The 17,121-nt window shown below is 40.0% G+C and overlaps 1 protein-coding gene across 1 annotated transcript in view; it reads left to right on the top strand.

Moving 5' to 3' along the window:
* Positions 1–17,121, top strand: part of IGF2R (insulin like growth factor 2 receptor) — a 57,550-nt gene that overhangs the window by 9,712 nt on the left and 30,717 nt on the right. Inside the window, 16 exon segments of the mRNA XM_065680468.1 lie at positions 1,844–1,968; positions 3,613–3,711; positions 4,105–4,234; positions 5,270–5,390; positions 7,196–7,310; positions 8,713–8,875; positions 9,025–9,205; positions 9,978–10,081; positions 10,485–10,649; positions 11,067–11,207; positions 11,586–11,732; positions 12,681–12,812; positions 13,200–13,347; positions 14,813–14,990; positions 15,562–15,677; positions 16,068–16,230. Of these exon segments, the coding sequence (XP_065536540.1) occupies positions 1,844–1,968; positions 3,613–3,711; positions 4,105–4,234; positions 5,270–5,390; positions 7,196–7,310; positions 8,713–8,875; positions 9,025–9,205; positions 9,978–10,081; positions 10,485–10,649; positions 11,067–11,207; positions 11,586–11,732; positions 12,681–12,812; positions 13,200–13,347; positions 14,813–14,990; positions 15,562–15,677; positions 16,068–16,230 (2,228 nt within the window).

Here is a 17,121-nt window from a genome sequence, read left to right as displayed (position 1 = left end):
GCAGATGCAGAGCAGCTAGACAGCCTCCATTCTTCCCACTCCTCTCCATTAACTGTAGAGATACTTTGGTTTGAGGCTGTGGTTGATCAGTGCTTTTCAAGCAAACTGCTAATATTGCAATTCAGGCTTATAAAATCAGTGGGTATACGAATAAAAATATATCTTAGTTTGTGGCTTCATGTTGTTTTGTGTAAGGCAGTATATATTAAAGCTCCAGAGTTTTCTGGGGTAACTGGTTAGATTATTTGAGTTTAAACTGCATTACATGTAGGAGCATCCTCTGCTCTCAGGAGCGTGACATCTCAGACCACTTGATGCTGTTAGTGTGTTTCATTCCTAAAATGTACAGCAAGAATTTTGTTTCCTGCTGATGTGGGTCTCGGCTCATGGTTTTGAGGCTTCAGTTGTCTGTGGATTAGAAAAGGAAGCAGCATCTGGACATCTGTTTTAACATGCTTTTTTAACAGAGACTGGAATGTGGCAGGTTGAGTGAGCTTGAGGAAGCTTGTTCTCCCCAGGGAAGTGTGAGACCTAGAGGCTTGTGTAGGTTGTGTTCCATGCCGCTTGTGGAAAGCGGAAGGGAAAACAGGGCTGAGTGATGGCCATGAGCAGAATCGGATTTTCCGCTGTATGCAATCTTGAGTGTCTTATTGCCTGCTACTGGGTGGAAAAGGATTTGGCAACAATCATAACTAAGTGCTGCAGAGGCTGTTTGAACTGACTCTCAATGGATAAGCCACAAATTCTGTTCAAGCAAGGTATGTTTTTAACCACCTTGCAATATATTTAGAAATCAAGGTAGTGGAGTTAACATCAGCATTGAATTTTGCTTTGTTTTATTAGTCAAATTATCCAACTTTTGTTCTTGTTCATGGTTAGTCTGAGACTTAGTGATGCCTACCATACTTCATCGTGATGCCTCTAGCTGCACTGGAGCTTTAGCACCATCACACTGAGTTGAGTTCATGCGAATTGGTTGTCAAGCTTCTTGCTTGTCCAGGAAAAAAACAAAACAAACTCTTTGATCCATGTTTAGGCAGTAGATTCCCAATGTAAATTCCAGGTACCTAAAACAGCTGAGCCATGTACTTGTCCTCAATTGAGCTGAGATTACTCATGAGCGGAGTGCAGCTGAAGGGCTTTGATGTGGGGGAGGAAGGTAATTTGTCAGCTGATAAACTGCTAAATTGTGAGCTTTCTTCAAATATGGGCTTAATTGTATGTCTTCTGCATTCTTTCAGGGAAGACATTTCACTGCAAACAGTAGTTTTGTTTTTAAATATCAGCTATGCAAGGGGTGACAGCTGTGGGATTGGTTGTGGTTGTTGCTCCCAGCTTTGACAGGGGCTAAAGCCATATGCTGTGACAGTAGTCAGTCTGTATCCAAGGCAAGCCTTGTGGCTAATGTTAACTGGTTGTCAGTGTGGCATATCAGGGTTGGCGTTGAGACCCCAAAGTCTTCTCTTATACAAAGCTCTTCAGCTTTAACTAGCAGATGACAGTTTTCTGATGGAGTCCCTTTGCTGTTGTCCCTAAGGTAGCGACTTGTTTGTAGTGACACCTGTTGCTGGGCTTCTTAAGATTCAAAGTGTTTGCTAAAAGACTTTGAGCAAGTTTGTGTGATTAGAGATGTCAGACACTATCTTAATTTGTATCTAGTCTTCCAAGTCTCAAGCACTGTAAAGGAGGCTTTCAGTTGTACTCTGTTCACAGACTGTCTTCAAGTGGATTGGTATGTCTTGTGCTGCTTAATGCTGGAAATTGGAGCCTGTCTGTTGAGCTTCTGTGAAGGCACTGTATTATGATGACCTCCCTCATTTTTCTTTTTTTTAATAAACCCTAGGTGACTTAGGCTTGCATAGAGTTTCTAAAACTCTTCTGGAACTCAATACTACACGCAGATGCTTTCAGCAAGGCAGTCAGCATCAGATTCAAAGCAACATTAACTTCCTGTGTGGGAAGACACTGGTAAGTCTAAATCGCATGTTCCAATCTTCAATGGAAATGGCACGTACTTCTAACTTGCTTTTTAAGGAGACTGCTGTACTCATGGACATACTAGTTACTGAGCTTCATAGCTTAAGGAAGAGCCAGTTATATTTTAGTATCAAGTTAAGGTCATGATCTACTGTGGCTTTCAAAATTCAGTCTTGGTAGAAAACAATCGTGGATCTGCATCTTGGCTCTCATTACGCGTTCTTCTAGGTCTTTAGTGTTTTTACAGGGATTGCACGCTATTACTTTAATAGTGTAATGTGGAGGAAAAAGTCAACAGTGTATAGGGTGCTGTAACAATGAGAGCTATTGTTTAATTGTTGGCTGTGCCCAAGCTGTGAACCTAGTATAGCTGTTTAATAGAACAGCATTGAAGAAAATGACTGACCTCTGCTATGTATCAACATAGCTGACAACAGTAAGCGTTAGGTTTTTATCTGCACACCATTGATCTAACAGTGCTTACATGTCCAGCTGGACTTCTGAGGGAGTAGTTGTTCATGAGAATCTGCTGGAAGTATGAATGGGGATCCCCCAAAAGTTCCTAAGGGTGTGTGTGTATGCAGTTCATCTCCATGTGCTTTTGAAGTTACACCTTCCACACACTTAAGTGATACCACAGCGTGGTATTTGTACAGACCGTGATCCGTTTACATATTTCTGTACCAGAGATAGGTAGTTATTAGTGCCACGTTTGGCACTGACAATGCTATTGCACACCCTCTCTTGGAAATGTAGCCAATTCAAACACAGTGCCAGTGCGGCAAAGATTCCAGTGCTTCCTGTTGTGTTTCAGCAGAAGACTCTTAAAACTAAATTAAAAATTATTGCTCAACTCTGTAAAAACAGATCATAATCATCTACCAACTTCTCTAGCTAGTGTAGTTTAACACCTGTTCTTCGTGTGACAGTAGAAGGGTTTTGTAATACTGTCTGGAACAACTTGTTTTCAATACTTTTATGGCAGGTTAGACAGGGAGGGAATCAGTTTAAATATGCTGTAGTGCTTCTAACTGAGCTGATGGAGGGAGAGTGGAAAAATCTGTTTGTTGTCTTCCTGTAAGTAGAGACATTCAGTTGCACTTCTAGCCCTGAACCATGGTAGAACCTCCGTCTTGGAATAGAGGTGTGTGTAACATGAGCTTATAAAAATAAGTAGCTGACATAAGGTATACTCTTTATGTGTAGCAGTAGTCTGCTAATTGGTCTTCTCTGTGGGCAGTGAGAGGTAAACTTGCTCTTCACCTATTTATACATGTTTGTATTGGTGTTTTCCTTTCTAGGAGCTAGATGTGACTGGTGCTTCTGCCAATATGCGTTGGCATAGTAAGCGTTTTCCTAAAAGATGTTGTACAATTACTGCATATTAGGGGTGACGCATGTTAATTTGAGAATTGGAGCATATGCAGGCTGAGAAGGATTTGGCACATTGCATCTTCCTGAGTTTAACAACAAACTGTTAACAAGTGCTACTAAGAAACTGTATGCCCTTGTTCTTTTGACATGCTGTATTCTGTTTTTCTTAATCACTTGAATGAACTTCTTGCTGTCTACAATTGTAAAATAAAACTGAATTCTGCTTTCAAAAGAATTAATTTTTTTTTCTCCTTGAAATAGGGCACCCCTGAATTTGTAACAGCAACAGAATGTGTGCACTATTTTGAATGGAGGACCTCAGTGGCTTGCAAGAAAGACTTGTTTAAACCTGTGAAAGAGGTAATCTATGTACTATCCAGACAGGAGTTAATCTGGCAGTTTTACTCCAACCACCTGCCCCCACCCCAAATGAATTCCAACAACCTCCATAAACCTAACAGTTTTGTAGGCATATAAAGCATCTGTCAAAGTTGGCGGAGCTGAGGATTTTAAATAACTCTTCAACCTCTTTTGTGGTCTGGATGGTTGTCTATAGTGAAACTCAGAAAAACTAGAGCAGAACAGCATAACTTTGGATGCCTCATTTTAGTCAGCATATCCAGATTAAAATATTTGAGCTTCCACAAGTAAAAACCTTTTCCACATATTAACTTGGCCTTGTATATACCTATTCATAACTTCTCCCTATTTATGTAGCATGGATCACAAATAATAGTTTTGTTCTTGTTCTAGGTCCCTTGCTATGTGTTTGATGTAGATTTGAAGAAACATGACTTGAGTCCTCTCATCAAAGTTCCAGGACACTACTTGGTGGATGATTCTGATGATGATTCCTTATTCATAAACATCTGCAGGGACTTAGGTGTGAATGCTTGATTGTGTCTCCTGTCGGTGTATACATTTTAAGTAGTGTGGTTCTTTTCCGGTGCCTCAGTTGAGTTTGTCCTGTGATCAGAGATCAGTGTTTTAGGACTTACTCTATTGTTTCAAGCTACTTTCTATGAAGCCAAGTTTTATTCTCTGACTACTGAGGTGTTCAGAGACAGGCAAGTACTGTTAGAAAAGTTGGCATAAGCTGGGCTGAGTGGGAGAGCTAAGCTTGTCTGGTAGCTGTGTCTGTTTGCTGCTGGATAGCACCAAGATGGTTTATAGCACTTCATGTGCTCTAAATAATGCTTTGTGTTCCAATTCAGGTTGCTGCTTAGTTTCAGGTGAATGTCTTGAGATGCATCTAAAATAGTGTTGGATGAGTAATGGTGCATAGCTAGCACTTTCATGTTGGTTGGGAGATACATATGTAAGGAATTAAACCAGCAAAATCACTCATTTGAAACTTACTGAAAAGACTAGTTTAGTGATATACTCCCACTGTGGTTTTCACTCTGCAGTTAAATATGTATTTTGTGTCCCTATTACAGGTTTAATACTTCCAGTTTTAGTGTCAGGTCTATTCTTTTAAAAATCCCAGCAGTGTGAAACTTTTGCTGACAGCTTTGTTTCTTGGAAACTATCTTATTCAAAGGAGGGGGGAAAAAACAACTTCCTTGTGAGAAGGGTTACTCATTATTGGCCATAATTTTGGTGTTGGGGAGGAAACAAAATACTTGGCATGCTTCAGAAGCTCTCAAAGCCCTATGCATCCAGCAGCTGTACTAGCACCTAGTAACTAGCTGTAGTTAACTTTGGCAGGAAGAATGAACTTGCTGTCCAAAAATTGGGCAGCAATCACAAGCACTTCAGGGTTTTGTCTTGTTAGTTTTGTATTTTAATGTAACCTGTTTTAAAGGTATTTTTAGAAAAAATGTAAAGCAATGAATGGTGAGCCGCAGATAAAATGGGAAGTTACTTCTGGTAAATATAAAATGAGTCCTATATTCTATTTTCTATGTTCTGTTAGGAAGGTCAGGTGGAGAGACCAGAAACTGCCCTGCTGGCAGTGCTGCTTGCTTGTTACATGAAGGTCAGGCGTATGATGTTGGCCATCCAAAGGAACAGCTGAAACTTCATGACAAAGACAGGTATGTAATTTTTGTGGTGATGCTTCTGTGAACAGTTGCGGTCATCTGAGCAGGCAAAAGCAGTCTCTGTAACAGATGAGCCCTGTAAAACTTAGCATGAATACCACTTCGCTTTTGAAGCATTGGCAGAAAAAAAATTCTTCAAGTATTGGCAGGGCAAAGTCTTTTTCAGGCATGCAGTTGTACTGCCATAACAGATCAAATTTTCCTCTTCATTGAGAGAATCCTTTTTACAGAACTGCAGAACTCTTAGAAGTTGAGGGGTGATTGCTGCAGAAGCAGAAGGCTGAGATTTGACCTGATCTGCCTGCTGTCTGAGGGCGTAAATGAGTTTGTCTCTCTGGATTTATGTGCTGCATTTGGCCCACTCTGCTACCCAGAAGTACTTCAGAAGTTGAGAATAAGGATGGCTGTGATCCCTCTGTATGTTTGTGCTAATGAGTTCTTAACAGAAGAAATAAATAAGCAATGCAAGGCTTATTGCTCCTGGTGGTGGCAGAGCTGGGACTGGGAAAAACTGTTTCCTTGTTGCTTGTTTCCTCTGTTCTGTTTGTTGCCTTTTGTGCTGGAAGTGTAGCTTGAAAGAAAAAAAAAACCAACCAAACAAAAACCCACCGCCGAGTTCCCTCCTTCACCCTCTTGCTCCAGCAGCCCAGTGTGGCTCAGGTGGCTTACTAAACATGCTGATCTTTCTGAGCTTCAGTTCATTTGAGCCTACTTACCTTGTCTGTAGGGTCAGTAGTACCCTATTGACTTCTGCTGTACTCTTGGTCTTGGATACAAGCTGAAGAAAACAAACAGTTTAAACCAGGTTAATAACAGGGAGGACAAAGGTTCTAGCCTGTCAGTGGTAAGATTGAGGGTTTTCTTTTATTTTGCCAATGAATTTGTTAGTCTGTAGTTGCAGGTCCTTTCCCCCAGGATGAAATAAATGGCTGAGGTGTTCTGTACCAAGGCAGAAGCTTTTATCTGAGGAAGCATAAGCTTGTTCTTGTATTAAAATGGAAAAGTAATCTGTAGAAGTGCTTGGCAAGCACTTTATCTTATCCCTGTTAGGATTGAAGAGCTCTTAACTGCTTGAGGAATATTCATTGTATATGCTCAGGCTAGGGTGGCCTGAGAAGGGGGTAAGATGGTTGTATATCTGTGTCCTAAAGGTATAGAGAGGACAGTTAGAGGTATAGCTAGCCCTTCTGTGAGCTGTTGTCTTTGGCCTGAGACTACATAGAACAGTAATGCTTAGTTGTGTTGATCTCCTAGTTGACTTATCCTGAGCCATCATGCCATTTGTTTCTCCCTGTCAGGTAGTTACCGTGTGTCATTCTCCAGCTCCTGCCTCCTCTGATTTGTCCCAGTTGTCTTGCTCCTGTCAATTTGCTAATGAATTTGTCTTGCTCTTAATTCTGGGGGCAGAGGTGGTATAGAAATGTGGTAAACATGAGTGGTTATTACTTCCAAAAATTGCAAGAGTGTTTGTTGCATCTGATCTCCAGCAGTTTGGGAGCAAAGCTGGAAGTATTCTTGTGGTTATCAGCCAAGTTCTTGCCATAATACGAGTTAAAGGCATTCAGCATTAACTGGAGTGCAAGAAGGTGCTGTAGTAAGTAATTTTGCTGCTGCTGTTTCAGTCTTTATTTTGGTTAACTGTAAGATTAAAGGAATAAAGACCTCCATAAAAATTGCTTTCAGGAGCAGGACTATATTCTGCCTGGGTATCCAGCAAAGAGTGGATGTTCTTTCAAGACCATTCTTTTTCTGTACAGCGCTCAGCATCTGATTTGTATTTTTGGTTTGCTGTTTTCTAGGCTGGTATTGAGTTATGAGAGAACATATAGTGATGAAGAAAAGCCAGACTTCTGCTTAGGCCATAACCCAGCAGTGACGATCACTTTTGTTTGCCCATCAAAGAGGGGAGAAGAGGTAACTTTGCTGTTTTAGTTTGTGTTAAATGGTCTTTAACTTTTGTGTGCATTATCTTTCATTTTTATTCAGGGCTGAAGAGAACAGAAAATTCAGCCCATGAAGAGCGTAAGATCCTAGGTATACTCTTCAAAAACACTTCTAGAACTTAAGGAATAATAACTTGAATAAAATTTCCTCAGGGATGTGTTCTTTCTTGTTTTGGTGAATTTGGCTCTCCTTTTCTGGGTTCAAAGCTGTCCTCTGAGTATAGGATGGAGTTAGTATAATGTTAATCCTTGGCACAGAGCTTTGCCTGCTAGTGAGCTCTCTTCCATAATCAGGCTGGGCATGCTTATAGCTGTTGCCTGTAACTGGTTTCTTCATTAATCTGGCCTTCCTCAGGAAAAAAAAAAACAGCTAATGGGTGTTGTTGCATTTACTAAGCAGGCTCTTAACGATGGTCGCTCTGTGATGCTGGATAATCTCAGCAACCCACACTTCTCTAACTGGATCAGAGAGGTTATTGCTAATGCTCTGCCATTTCATATTGTAATGCTTCTGGTTGCAGGATAGTGAAGGAGGAGCTATAGTCTGGCTAATTCTTAGTTTTACTGTGTTGTCCATAATCTGATCTAGATAGGTACCATACTTCACCCTTATTGCTGCAGGAACAAACATAGGCCTTTCTCTGCTGTCACTTTGAAATTCCTCACTGCAGTTATACACACTTGTAATAAGAGTAGTATTAATGTTTCTTGTGCCTGGAACTTATCTGGTACCTTTAGGTGTATCTGGCTGTTGTTTTAGATGGGTGGCAGAAAAAACAGAATTATGTAACAAAGTTGATTTCTAAATGTTTCACTTAAAAGTGAGGAAAATTGAAGACTACCCCTTCTACCAAAGGTGCAAAAATATTCACTACAGAAGACATCTGCCAGAAGTGTTGGCTAAAGGATTCCCAAATGTCTTTCAGTCTTGATTTGGACTGAGGGAATCGAAGCTGCTAAAACACCAGAGGCTGCTTTTCCTTCAGAGAACACTTAGTCTCTGCTCTCCTCTTTGAGGACTCCTCTGAGGCAAACCCAATCCAAGCTGTGCTTAGCAATTTGGGCTCAGGTACCTGCTTTTGCCAACATGTTAAAAAAGTGCTTTTTAAAGTACTGTTACTTCTGCTGTCCTCCTGCTAATGCCTGATACTTTACGTCTGTTCGGACTTCTAATAGTTTGCCACATCATTAGTAAGAGTTGGTTTATTTCTTAACACCTATTTCTAGAGGCCACAGACAATGTTTGCACCTCTTCAGAAAATTGCAGATGAAATTAGTCATCACTGACTCTAAAGGAATATACTGTTGCTTTAAAGATTATATCTCAAATAAGTCTCTACTTGTAATTTAAATGCTATTCACTTCTGTATTAGAGTGCAGGTCCCAAACTCACAGCAAAAACAAATTGCCGATATGAAATTGAGTGGGTTACTGAGTATGCCTGTCACAGGGATTACCTGGAAAGTAAGAACTGTCTTCTGACTAATGAGCAACATGATGTCTCCATTGATTTAACACCACTTATTCAACTTCCAGGTGAGCTGACTATTTTTGTGTTTGTGGAGTTACTAGCCAGTTTTCTGGTTCTGCGTTTGGAGGTGGGAAAAATGTTCTCTGTAGATATTTGGGTTTTTACGTCTGTTCTGCTGTGTATTGGAACACTTCTCCTTTTGTTATTCATTCAGATTATGTCACGCCATATTTAGCCAAAGATGACAAAGAGGAGTATTACTATTACTTGAATGTATGTGGGAGAACCACTGCAGGTGGCTGCAAGGACAGCACAGGATACACTTCATCTTGCCAAGTAAAATCTTTGAATAACCAGCAAAAAGTGGCAGGAAGATTTCAGAACCAAACCCTAAGGTGTGTAAAGGCTCTTTAGCCCCTGCTAACTGTTCTGATTGGTTGATCTTTGTTTCTTTGTTGCCCTTATTTGTTATGTAAGCAGTATTTGACACAAAATGCAAGTATTTTTGCTCAGTTATTTATAGGTAAACTTTAACAGTACACCCGGATAGCATTAGTAAATGAAGGAGAAGGTGAGATCGGTAGATGCTATTGCCTGAACAGGGAAGAAAGTTTCAGTGACTTTGGTGTCAGAACTGCAAATTGTGCTGTGCTTCCTCTTGCCCGCCTTGAGTTTTGCATGTTAAATGGCATCGGGATCAAATATTTTAGAAGCTGTCCTCAACAAGAGAAGCATCTCTACATTAGTCATATCCAGGACTAGTGAGGTCCAGGATTTTGTGGTGGTTTTAAAAATTTTTTTTTACTAAGAAATTCAGGATTCTTAAGTGGCATGTGGGGACAGTAGTCTGTGTGAGATTGCAAAGAAGAGATTATTCACCTAGATACGATCTACATCCTGTCTGTAATCTTTCAGGAAGTATGACTTTGTCCACCTGCAAAAAGTCATGCAATAAACTAATGCGAACAGATATTCCACCACAGAGCAGCTTGAAGGCATGCTGTAAATGCTATAGAAATTCATGAAAATGACTAGAAAAATCAGTGGCTTCAAGCCTTTGTTGCAGTAGAGATGTCAGTATTAAAGTTGAACAAGCATTTGTTTTCCCTTTGAGACTATGATTGTGTCTGATCTTGTGTTTCTATCTAAAACTGGCTTTTTACTCAGATACTCTGATGGGGATCTCACTCTAATTTATCCGAATGGGGATCCATGTAGTTCCGGCTTTCAGAGAATGACTGTCATAAACTTTGAGTGCAATGAAACAGCAGGTGAGTTTAAGATGCTGTGATGACTCTGCTCAGGGTTTGATTCTGTGCTTGCTAGTACACCTGTTCAAAGGGAATGCATGTTTTGAGCCACAGCCAACACAAGGAATAAATATTGTTGGAGTAAGCACTAGTTTCTGGGGCTGGCAGGATTGTTTGCGCTGTGTAGTAGCACTGCTATTCTAAATTTACACTGGTCAAAAAATATAAAAATATAAAAGAGCTTCATTTCTTAGACAACAGTAAAAAACCTCCAAAACCCCAAACCAAACAAACCACAGTCGCAAGTCCTGTGCAGCGAAAGGATTTTTATCTTCTTGCTGATTGCTAGTTCACAAGTCTCCTTGTGTTTCTCCCCTTCCCCCTCTGGAAGCCTAATGTCTGTTTATCCATCTTCAATGTTAAGGTAATGACGGTAAAGGAGCTCCAGTGTTTACTGGTGAAGTGGACTGCACCTATTTTTTCACTTGGGATACGAAATACGCATGTGTTAAAGAGAAAGAAGATCTCCTTTGCAGAGTTACTGATAAGAGGAAGCACTATGACTTGTCACCTCTGATCCGTAGTTCAGGTATAGCAGTGAAAACTAGTTTTCTTTTCTTTTTGTCTTGAGCTTACATGCCCTCTCTAGTGAAATCCTTTAACTGGACGTTAATCAGTTTTTACTCTTCTTAGTAAATATCTGGGGTACTGGTGTTCACTTCCTTTGTCCCAAAAGGAGGGAGTGCCTTGTGAAAGTAATTGTATCCCTGAGTGCCTTGGTTGCTGTCATCTGAAGTAGAGTGGCTTTAAATGTGGGTGTGTTTTCTGTTTGTGGGGGTGGTTTCTTCTTTTTGGTTTGTTTGGGTTTTTTGTTTGTTTGTTGTTGGTTGTGGGGTGGTTTGTTTGTTTGCCTTTTTTCTTTCCTAAAAGGAATTTTGGTCTGGGGAGGAGGAGGTTGCAGCAATTAAGCCATATGCCTTGTTCTTAATGATCCCGTGTATTTCAGAGTTAGCCCAGAACTGGGAAGCTGTGGACAGTAGCTTTTCAGAGATGGAGAGAAAGCATTATTATATCAATGTCTGCCATAAAGTCTTGAAGAGAGGAGGAGCTTCCAGCTGTCAAGATACTGCTGCTATTTGTTCTGTAGGTGAGTCTTTTAGTGTTTTGTCGTGTGTTTGGGGTTTTTTTTTGTTGTGGGGTTTTGTTTTGGGTGTATTTTTAAGGCTCTGAAGGCTTGGCACTTCATCTGCAAATGAAAGGCTGCCCTGAGTGCCTTCAAGTATTTGAGGAAACCGTAGTTAGGAGCACATTTCTCTTGTGTTCCCAAAGACCTTAAAAGGAATGATGCAAGTAGCCTTTTCTAACTAAAGAACTCCAGGCTTTGTAGTGTGTTTTTGGTGACATAGAACCAAACTCCTAATGATAAGCTTTCTTAAGACTTTCCATTTGGTTAGTTAATATTATTTTGATAGCGTAAACTTCACTTCTTCCCAGAGAAACAAAAGTGACGTGTTTGTCTTTACAGATAAACAAAACAAGAGTAAGAATCTTGGAACATTTTTATCTTCTCCTAAAAAGGTGGGAGAAAACATTCAACTTATCTATTCGAATGGAGACAGCTGTGGTGGTAACAAAAAAATCAAAACTGTCATCACTCTAATGTGCCGACCAGGTGAGAATATCCACACCCTGTTCTCTGATCCAGTTTAAAACTGGAGATCATTTAATATGCTCAGGCATGAGTGTTAAATATTGGCATGTGTCTGTCTTTAATTTCCTTCTGTGCAAAAGCTGAAACATCCTAGTTTTCTAACTAGGATGATAACAGTGTAATTGTATGTATTTAGCTCTGTTCTCCTTTTATACATGTACTTCTTAAAGACTCTTGAGTGTAAGTCTCTTGAAATAAGAGTCTTCCAAACATGATAATAGTATGTTTAAAGCTCCACAAAAAACCTGGAAACTGTACAAAGCACTTTCTTTCCTAGATTGTCTTAATGGGAAAGACTAGTTCTGGACCAAGATCAGATACTTACTGAAAGAGAAGGTTAAAGTATGTTTTGTGTCTAAACTGCTTGCAGCTTAAGAAAAGCAGAAGCATTTGCAGAAGTTGATGTTAATATAATAGCTGACTAGTTTAACCATCTCTTAGGGAAATGGAAAACTTGAATTCCTCTACTTCAACCTGAGGAAGCTGAATCCTTCAATTGTGCTGGCTGTTAGGATCAGGTTATATAGCTGTTATAAAGCTAATGAATCTGTTGCTTTGTATCAATACACCAGGTTTGTGTATCAAAGCAAAAGGTTTGGTGTGGGTTTTTTTTTTTTTTTTGTTTGGGGTTTTTTTTTGTTTGTTTGTTTTTTTGAAGAGTGTGTTAGTATTTGGGAACAGCCTGGGCAGTGCATCTTCATTTCTGGGCTAAACTTTTATTCTGGGGAGGAGGATGCAAAGAGTTTGTGCAAGGAATTTTTGGTTCCATTTAGTCCTTATTTTCAGAGGAGTGGTACTCTTACAGTCAGCCTTGGTTTGCTGTTGGGCAGTTAGTGTTTTTAGACTTAAATTCATAGTTTCTTTTGGCAGCCTGACTGTATGTGTAACACATTGCTCTTGTGGTACTAGGTGATCTGGAAAGTGCTCCAATCTTGATGTCTGAGGGTGAATGTTCATATGCATTTGATTGGTATACTGCTGCTGCATGTGTGCTGTCTAAAACTGAAGGAGATAACTGTCAAGTTTCTGATCCTCAGGCAGGTATGTATTTATATCCGGCAAGTTGAAAGGTCATGGGGGATAGAACTTGTGTTGCAACACTTAGTCCTTTTAATGCACATAACAAAGCGAGTTCAGCCTAGGTTTAAGCACCCACAGTATTAGAGTACAGCAGTTTTAAGCATATGCGTATGGAAGATTAGTACCGCACAAGCTTAATATTCCCCTAGTGAGTATGGAGGAAAATAGGTGTAATGTGTATTTTACTGTAATAAATCTGTCTGTATAAGAAAACACATTTTTATTATGTCTGTATTGTTTCTGGAACAATAATTATGTGGAAGGAGGCTTACTTGGGAGGAGGGAGGTGAACCTGTGAGAGATGGCAGGAAAAAATTGAACTGATAAAGCTTATTCCTTCCCGATTAGGCTTCTCTTTCGATTTATCACCTTTGGCTCAGAAAAATGGGAACTATATAATTAATACTACAGAATACTTATTTTACATAAACATCTGTGGCAGTGTGCCGGATGAGTTGTGCCATACCAAATCAGCAGCATGCCAAGTAACACATGGGTGAGTAACACTAGTTCTGTTGTCTGTAATAGAAGGTCTCTTGTTGCATGATGTGTTGTCGGCGTGCAACAGTGAAAAATTTGCATGTAAAGTAATTACTATGCTGCCTCTAATAGATTCAGGTAATTTGTATACAAGGTATTATTTGGTAGTGCAGTAATTTTGCTGCCAGCTGTTTCAAAGTGTACACACCTGTAATCTTGCTTACAGCTAGCTTTTGATACTGAATGCGTTTGTTGCTCCCCCTTATGTTTCCCATAGGGACCATAATCTGTAAGCAGCTGTATTAAGCCAATTTACAATTTGGATTCAGGGTCAGCTGGAATCCAAGAGCTGGCTTAAAGAATCACTGCTGTGCTTGGGATAAGTAGTGACTGCCTTATGCAGAGGTGAAGCCCAGAGCTTGGGTGCTGCACTGTATTTCCATTACTAAAAGTGCTGTGCAGGCACAGTCCTACTGTTACTCTGACAGCATCAGACTTCTATAGGCTAAGAAACCTCTTCATCAGGGACTAGTGATAGGACAAGGGGAAATGGGTTCAAACTTAAACAGGGGAGATTTAGGCTAGATATAAGGAAGAAATAGTTTACTGTGGCGGTGTTGAGGTACTGGAACAGGGTGACCAAAGAAGTAGTAAATGCTCCATCCCTGGCAGTGTTCAAGGTCAGGTTGGACAGGGCTTTGAGCAGCCTGGTTTAGTGAAAGGTGTCCTTGCCTATGGCAGGAGGGATGGAATTAGATGATATTAAGGTCCTTTTCAACCTTAACCATTCTGATTCCATGTCTGAGATTCCATGTCTCTACACCTCAGGTTCCAGGTCATCCTGTAGCTAGAGATACACAGTGCAAACACATAGCTGTACTTGGGTTGGCTCTAGCTGAGTTACTCTCCAGCGAAGAAAAAAGAGTTCACTGCAGACACAAAAAATGTTCTTCAAGGGAAGGTGCTCATTCTTAGGTCTTATAGAGTGAGTGTTAAGCCAGAGTAAAGAAACCTTTTGAACCAAAGCTGGTCCTGGGCTAAGGGCATGTGAAAGCAGTTTTCTTCCTTGAGTGAGCAGACTTGCTGTTGTCCAGTGCTAGGTATTTGCTGTCCACATGTATTTGTGTAGAATCAGTTTAAGCCCAGCGTTAAGGTGTCCACAGTTTGCATTCTACTCTGGAGAATGGGGTTTTGATATTTCTGTCACTTTTCTAGAGAAGGGAGTGTTAAAGTTTTCTAGGTATCTAAGCAAGGTGCAACTTCATTTCCTTTCCAAAAGGATTATGTTCCTGTTTTAAATTTATTTTTGATAGCATTCTGTTCATCCTAGGTTACTTATGTCTAGTCAACCTTATTTAATTCTTTTGTCTTACTATGGTGTCTTCTATAAACTTACCTGTGTCTTACAAATAAGACTTCTCTTAAAGACAGAATTAATTTTGCATTCTCTACAGTCTCAAAGCCCGCTTTTTCTTTTCTAGTAAGGGTCAGTTTTGGAGTCTTGGACTGCCAAGTTCCAAACTTTCATATTATGATGGTCTGATTCAGTTGACCTACAGAAACGGTACAGCATACAACAATGAGAAGAAAACGCAACGATCTACCCTTATAACTTTCCTGTGTGACCATCAGGCTGGAATAGGTCAGCCTGAATATCAGGTAAGAAGTTCTGTATGAAGAAGGGAAGGATCTCCATCCCAAAATCCTGGCAATAATTGCTGATAGGCTAGTACAAGCAGAGATTCATGAATAGAAATATCCAATGTCTGTAAAGCAGACTAAGATAAATAGTTATTTCTGTTGGTATATCTGCCTCTTGTTGCAGTTGCAAAGCTTGTCTTGACTACTGAACAGTAAGCTGTTCAGCTGGATCCACATACTTTGTTCTTCTCTAGTCTCTGGGCCATGTAATTACTAGTGCTTTTGTGCATGTTGTATTTCTAGCTGAAAAAAAACCAAACTGGCTGAGAAGTAGCAAGGGGTAGGACTGTGTGTCCTGTACCAGAGCAGATGCCAGTTACATTGCTGTAGTTGATCTAGTTCTGTTATTTTTAAAATGAGCATTTTTGGTGACACAGCAAAGGACAAGATCTATGACAAGACACAAATTGGTCTGAGAAGGTATGTTACAAAATAAGGGGAATTAAGAAGTGTAACACATAAAGGAGTAGCTGTGAGTCAAAGTATTCTGTGTGGGAAGTCTCGCTGACCTTTTCTGCTCTTTTTTTAGAGAGAAGATAACTATACCTACAACTTCAGGTGGTACACTGAATATGCTTGTCCTGAAATGCCACTGGAATGTATCGTGACTGATCCAAATACCTTGGACCAATATGACTTGTCAAGGTAGGAAAGTAACATATGTAGTGTAACTTAACTATGCTAGTTCTGTTCACTGGATGAAGTTGGTTTGCAGTGTAGAGAGCACTAGAAACTGCATCTGTTTAGATAATCCTAACTGCAAGTATGTTGAAATAAAGGCAGTATTTTCCTCTAGTATATTGACATGCTTCATAAAATGTAAGTTGACTTTTTGGGATGGTTTTGCTTAATATTTTGTCAACTGTCCTTTACTTTCTAGGATTATGCTTTTTAATAGTAATGCTTAAAAATGAGTGTAAAAAGTTATTCTGAAATGCCTAACAGTTGCTCTGTGTCTTGAGACTGACAGAGAAAGCTAGAAAGAATCTATGAAGAATGTGTGTTCTTAGTGTAGAACTTTCTCTTCCTGCTTAGCTTAGCAAAATCTGAGAAGAGAAGTGAAAATTGGTATGCCATGGATAATTCAAGCCCAAATGAGCGCAAGAAGTACTACATAAATGTCTGTCGTCCACTTATTGCTGTCCCAGGATGTGACCGGCGAGCATCTGTCTGCCAAATGGAATATCGGCATGATCATGTGAGTAGCCTTTCCATCCCAGCCCAGAGCTGGTTTGCGAGTGAGGTTAAGGGATACACAAGATAGGCACATATATTCTACATCCTGTGTAAAATGGTATTCTGTGTATCTGTAACATTGGCATAATCACTGTAGAATGCTAGACCTCCTGTTCACCTCTTCAAAGACCAAAGCTTTAACTTTTACAAGTGCACCAGTGTTGTGTTCAACATGCATCATTCTCTGTCCTGTGTTGCAGAGGCAGACCATCTGCATCTCTTGTGTGTAAACTGCTACAGTCTGGGAGGCTGATAGCATTGCTTTAAGAACAGGTTGCTGTCCTGGACATTTTTTCTTGCTTCTGGTTTTTTTTTTTTTTTGTTCTTCTTTTTCCCTTTAGATTGTACTGTGGAAGAAATATGTTTAAAGATTCCTTGTCAGCCCCCATCTCTGAGCTCTCTTTGGCTTTGAGTAGTAGACTAGGCAGATGTTACCAAGTGGGGGAAAAAAAAGGTGGTGTTTACAGGCTTCTGCTTCTATATTTCTCTGAAGCATAACAGTTTATTATGGGATTGTTTATGCTGGCAGGCTGACTGGACATTTTGCACAAGGTCTGATTTCAGTGCTTCTTAAAGATGAAGAGGAAAGTTGAGCTAGAGGCTCACCAACCTGTCCTAATTCCTTCTGTAAAACAGAGAGAGCACCTTCCCTCCATACTGTTGAAGAGGATATATGTACATCACCTTCATGGCGCTTGAGCTAAATACTACTAGTTCCTTGTGCTTGCGTTAGTCTTTGTTGTGTAAGGTTACTTACTTTACATATGGAGACATATTATGCTTCATTAGTTCATTGCTGAAGACGTTGGAGTAAAAAGTAACTATGCTGCATTAACCTAAATGCAGAGTGTTT

The sequence above is a fragment of the Lathamus discolor genome, chromosome 5 (assembly GCF_037157495.1).
Source record: "Lathamus discolor isolate bLatDis1 chromosome 5, bLatDis1.hap1, whole genome shotgun sequence".
Taxonomy (NCBI): Eukaryota; Metazoa; Chordata; class Aves; order Psittaciformes; family Psittacidae; genus Lathamus; species Lathamus discolor.
Note: the sequence above shows the minus strand (reverse complement) of the source record. Positions and strands in the feature narration are given on the sequence as shown.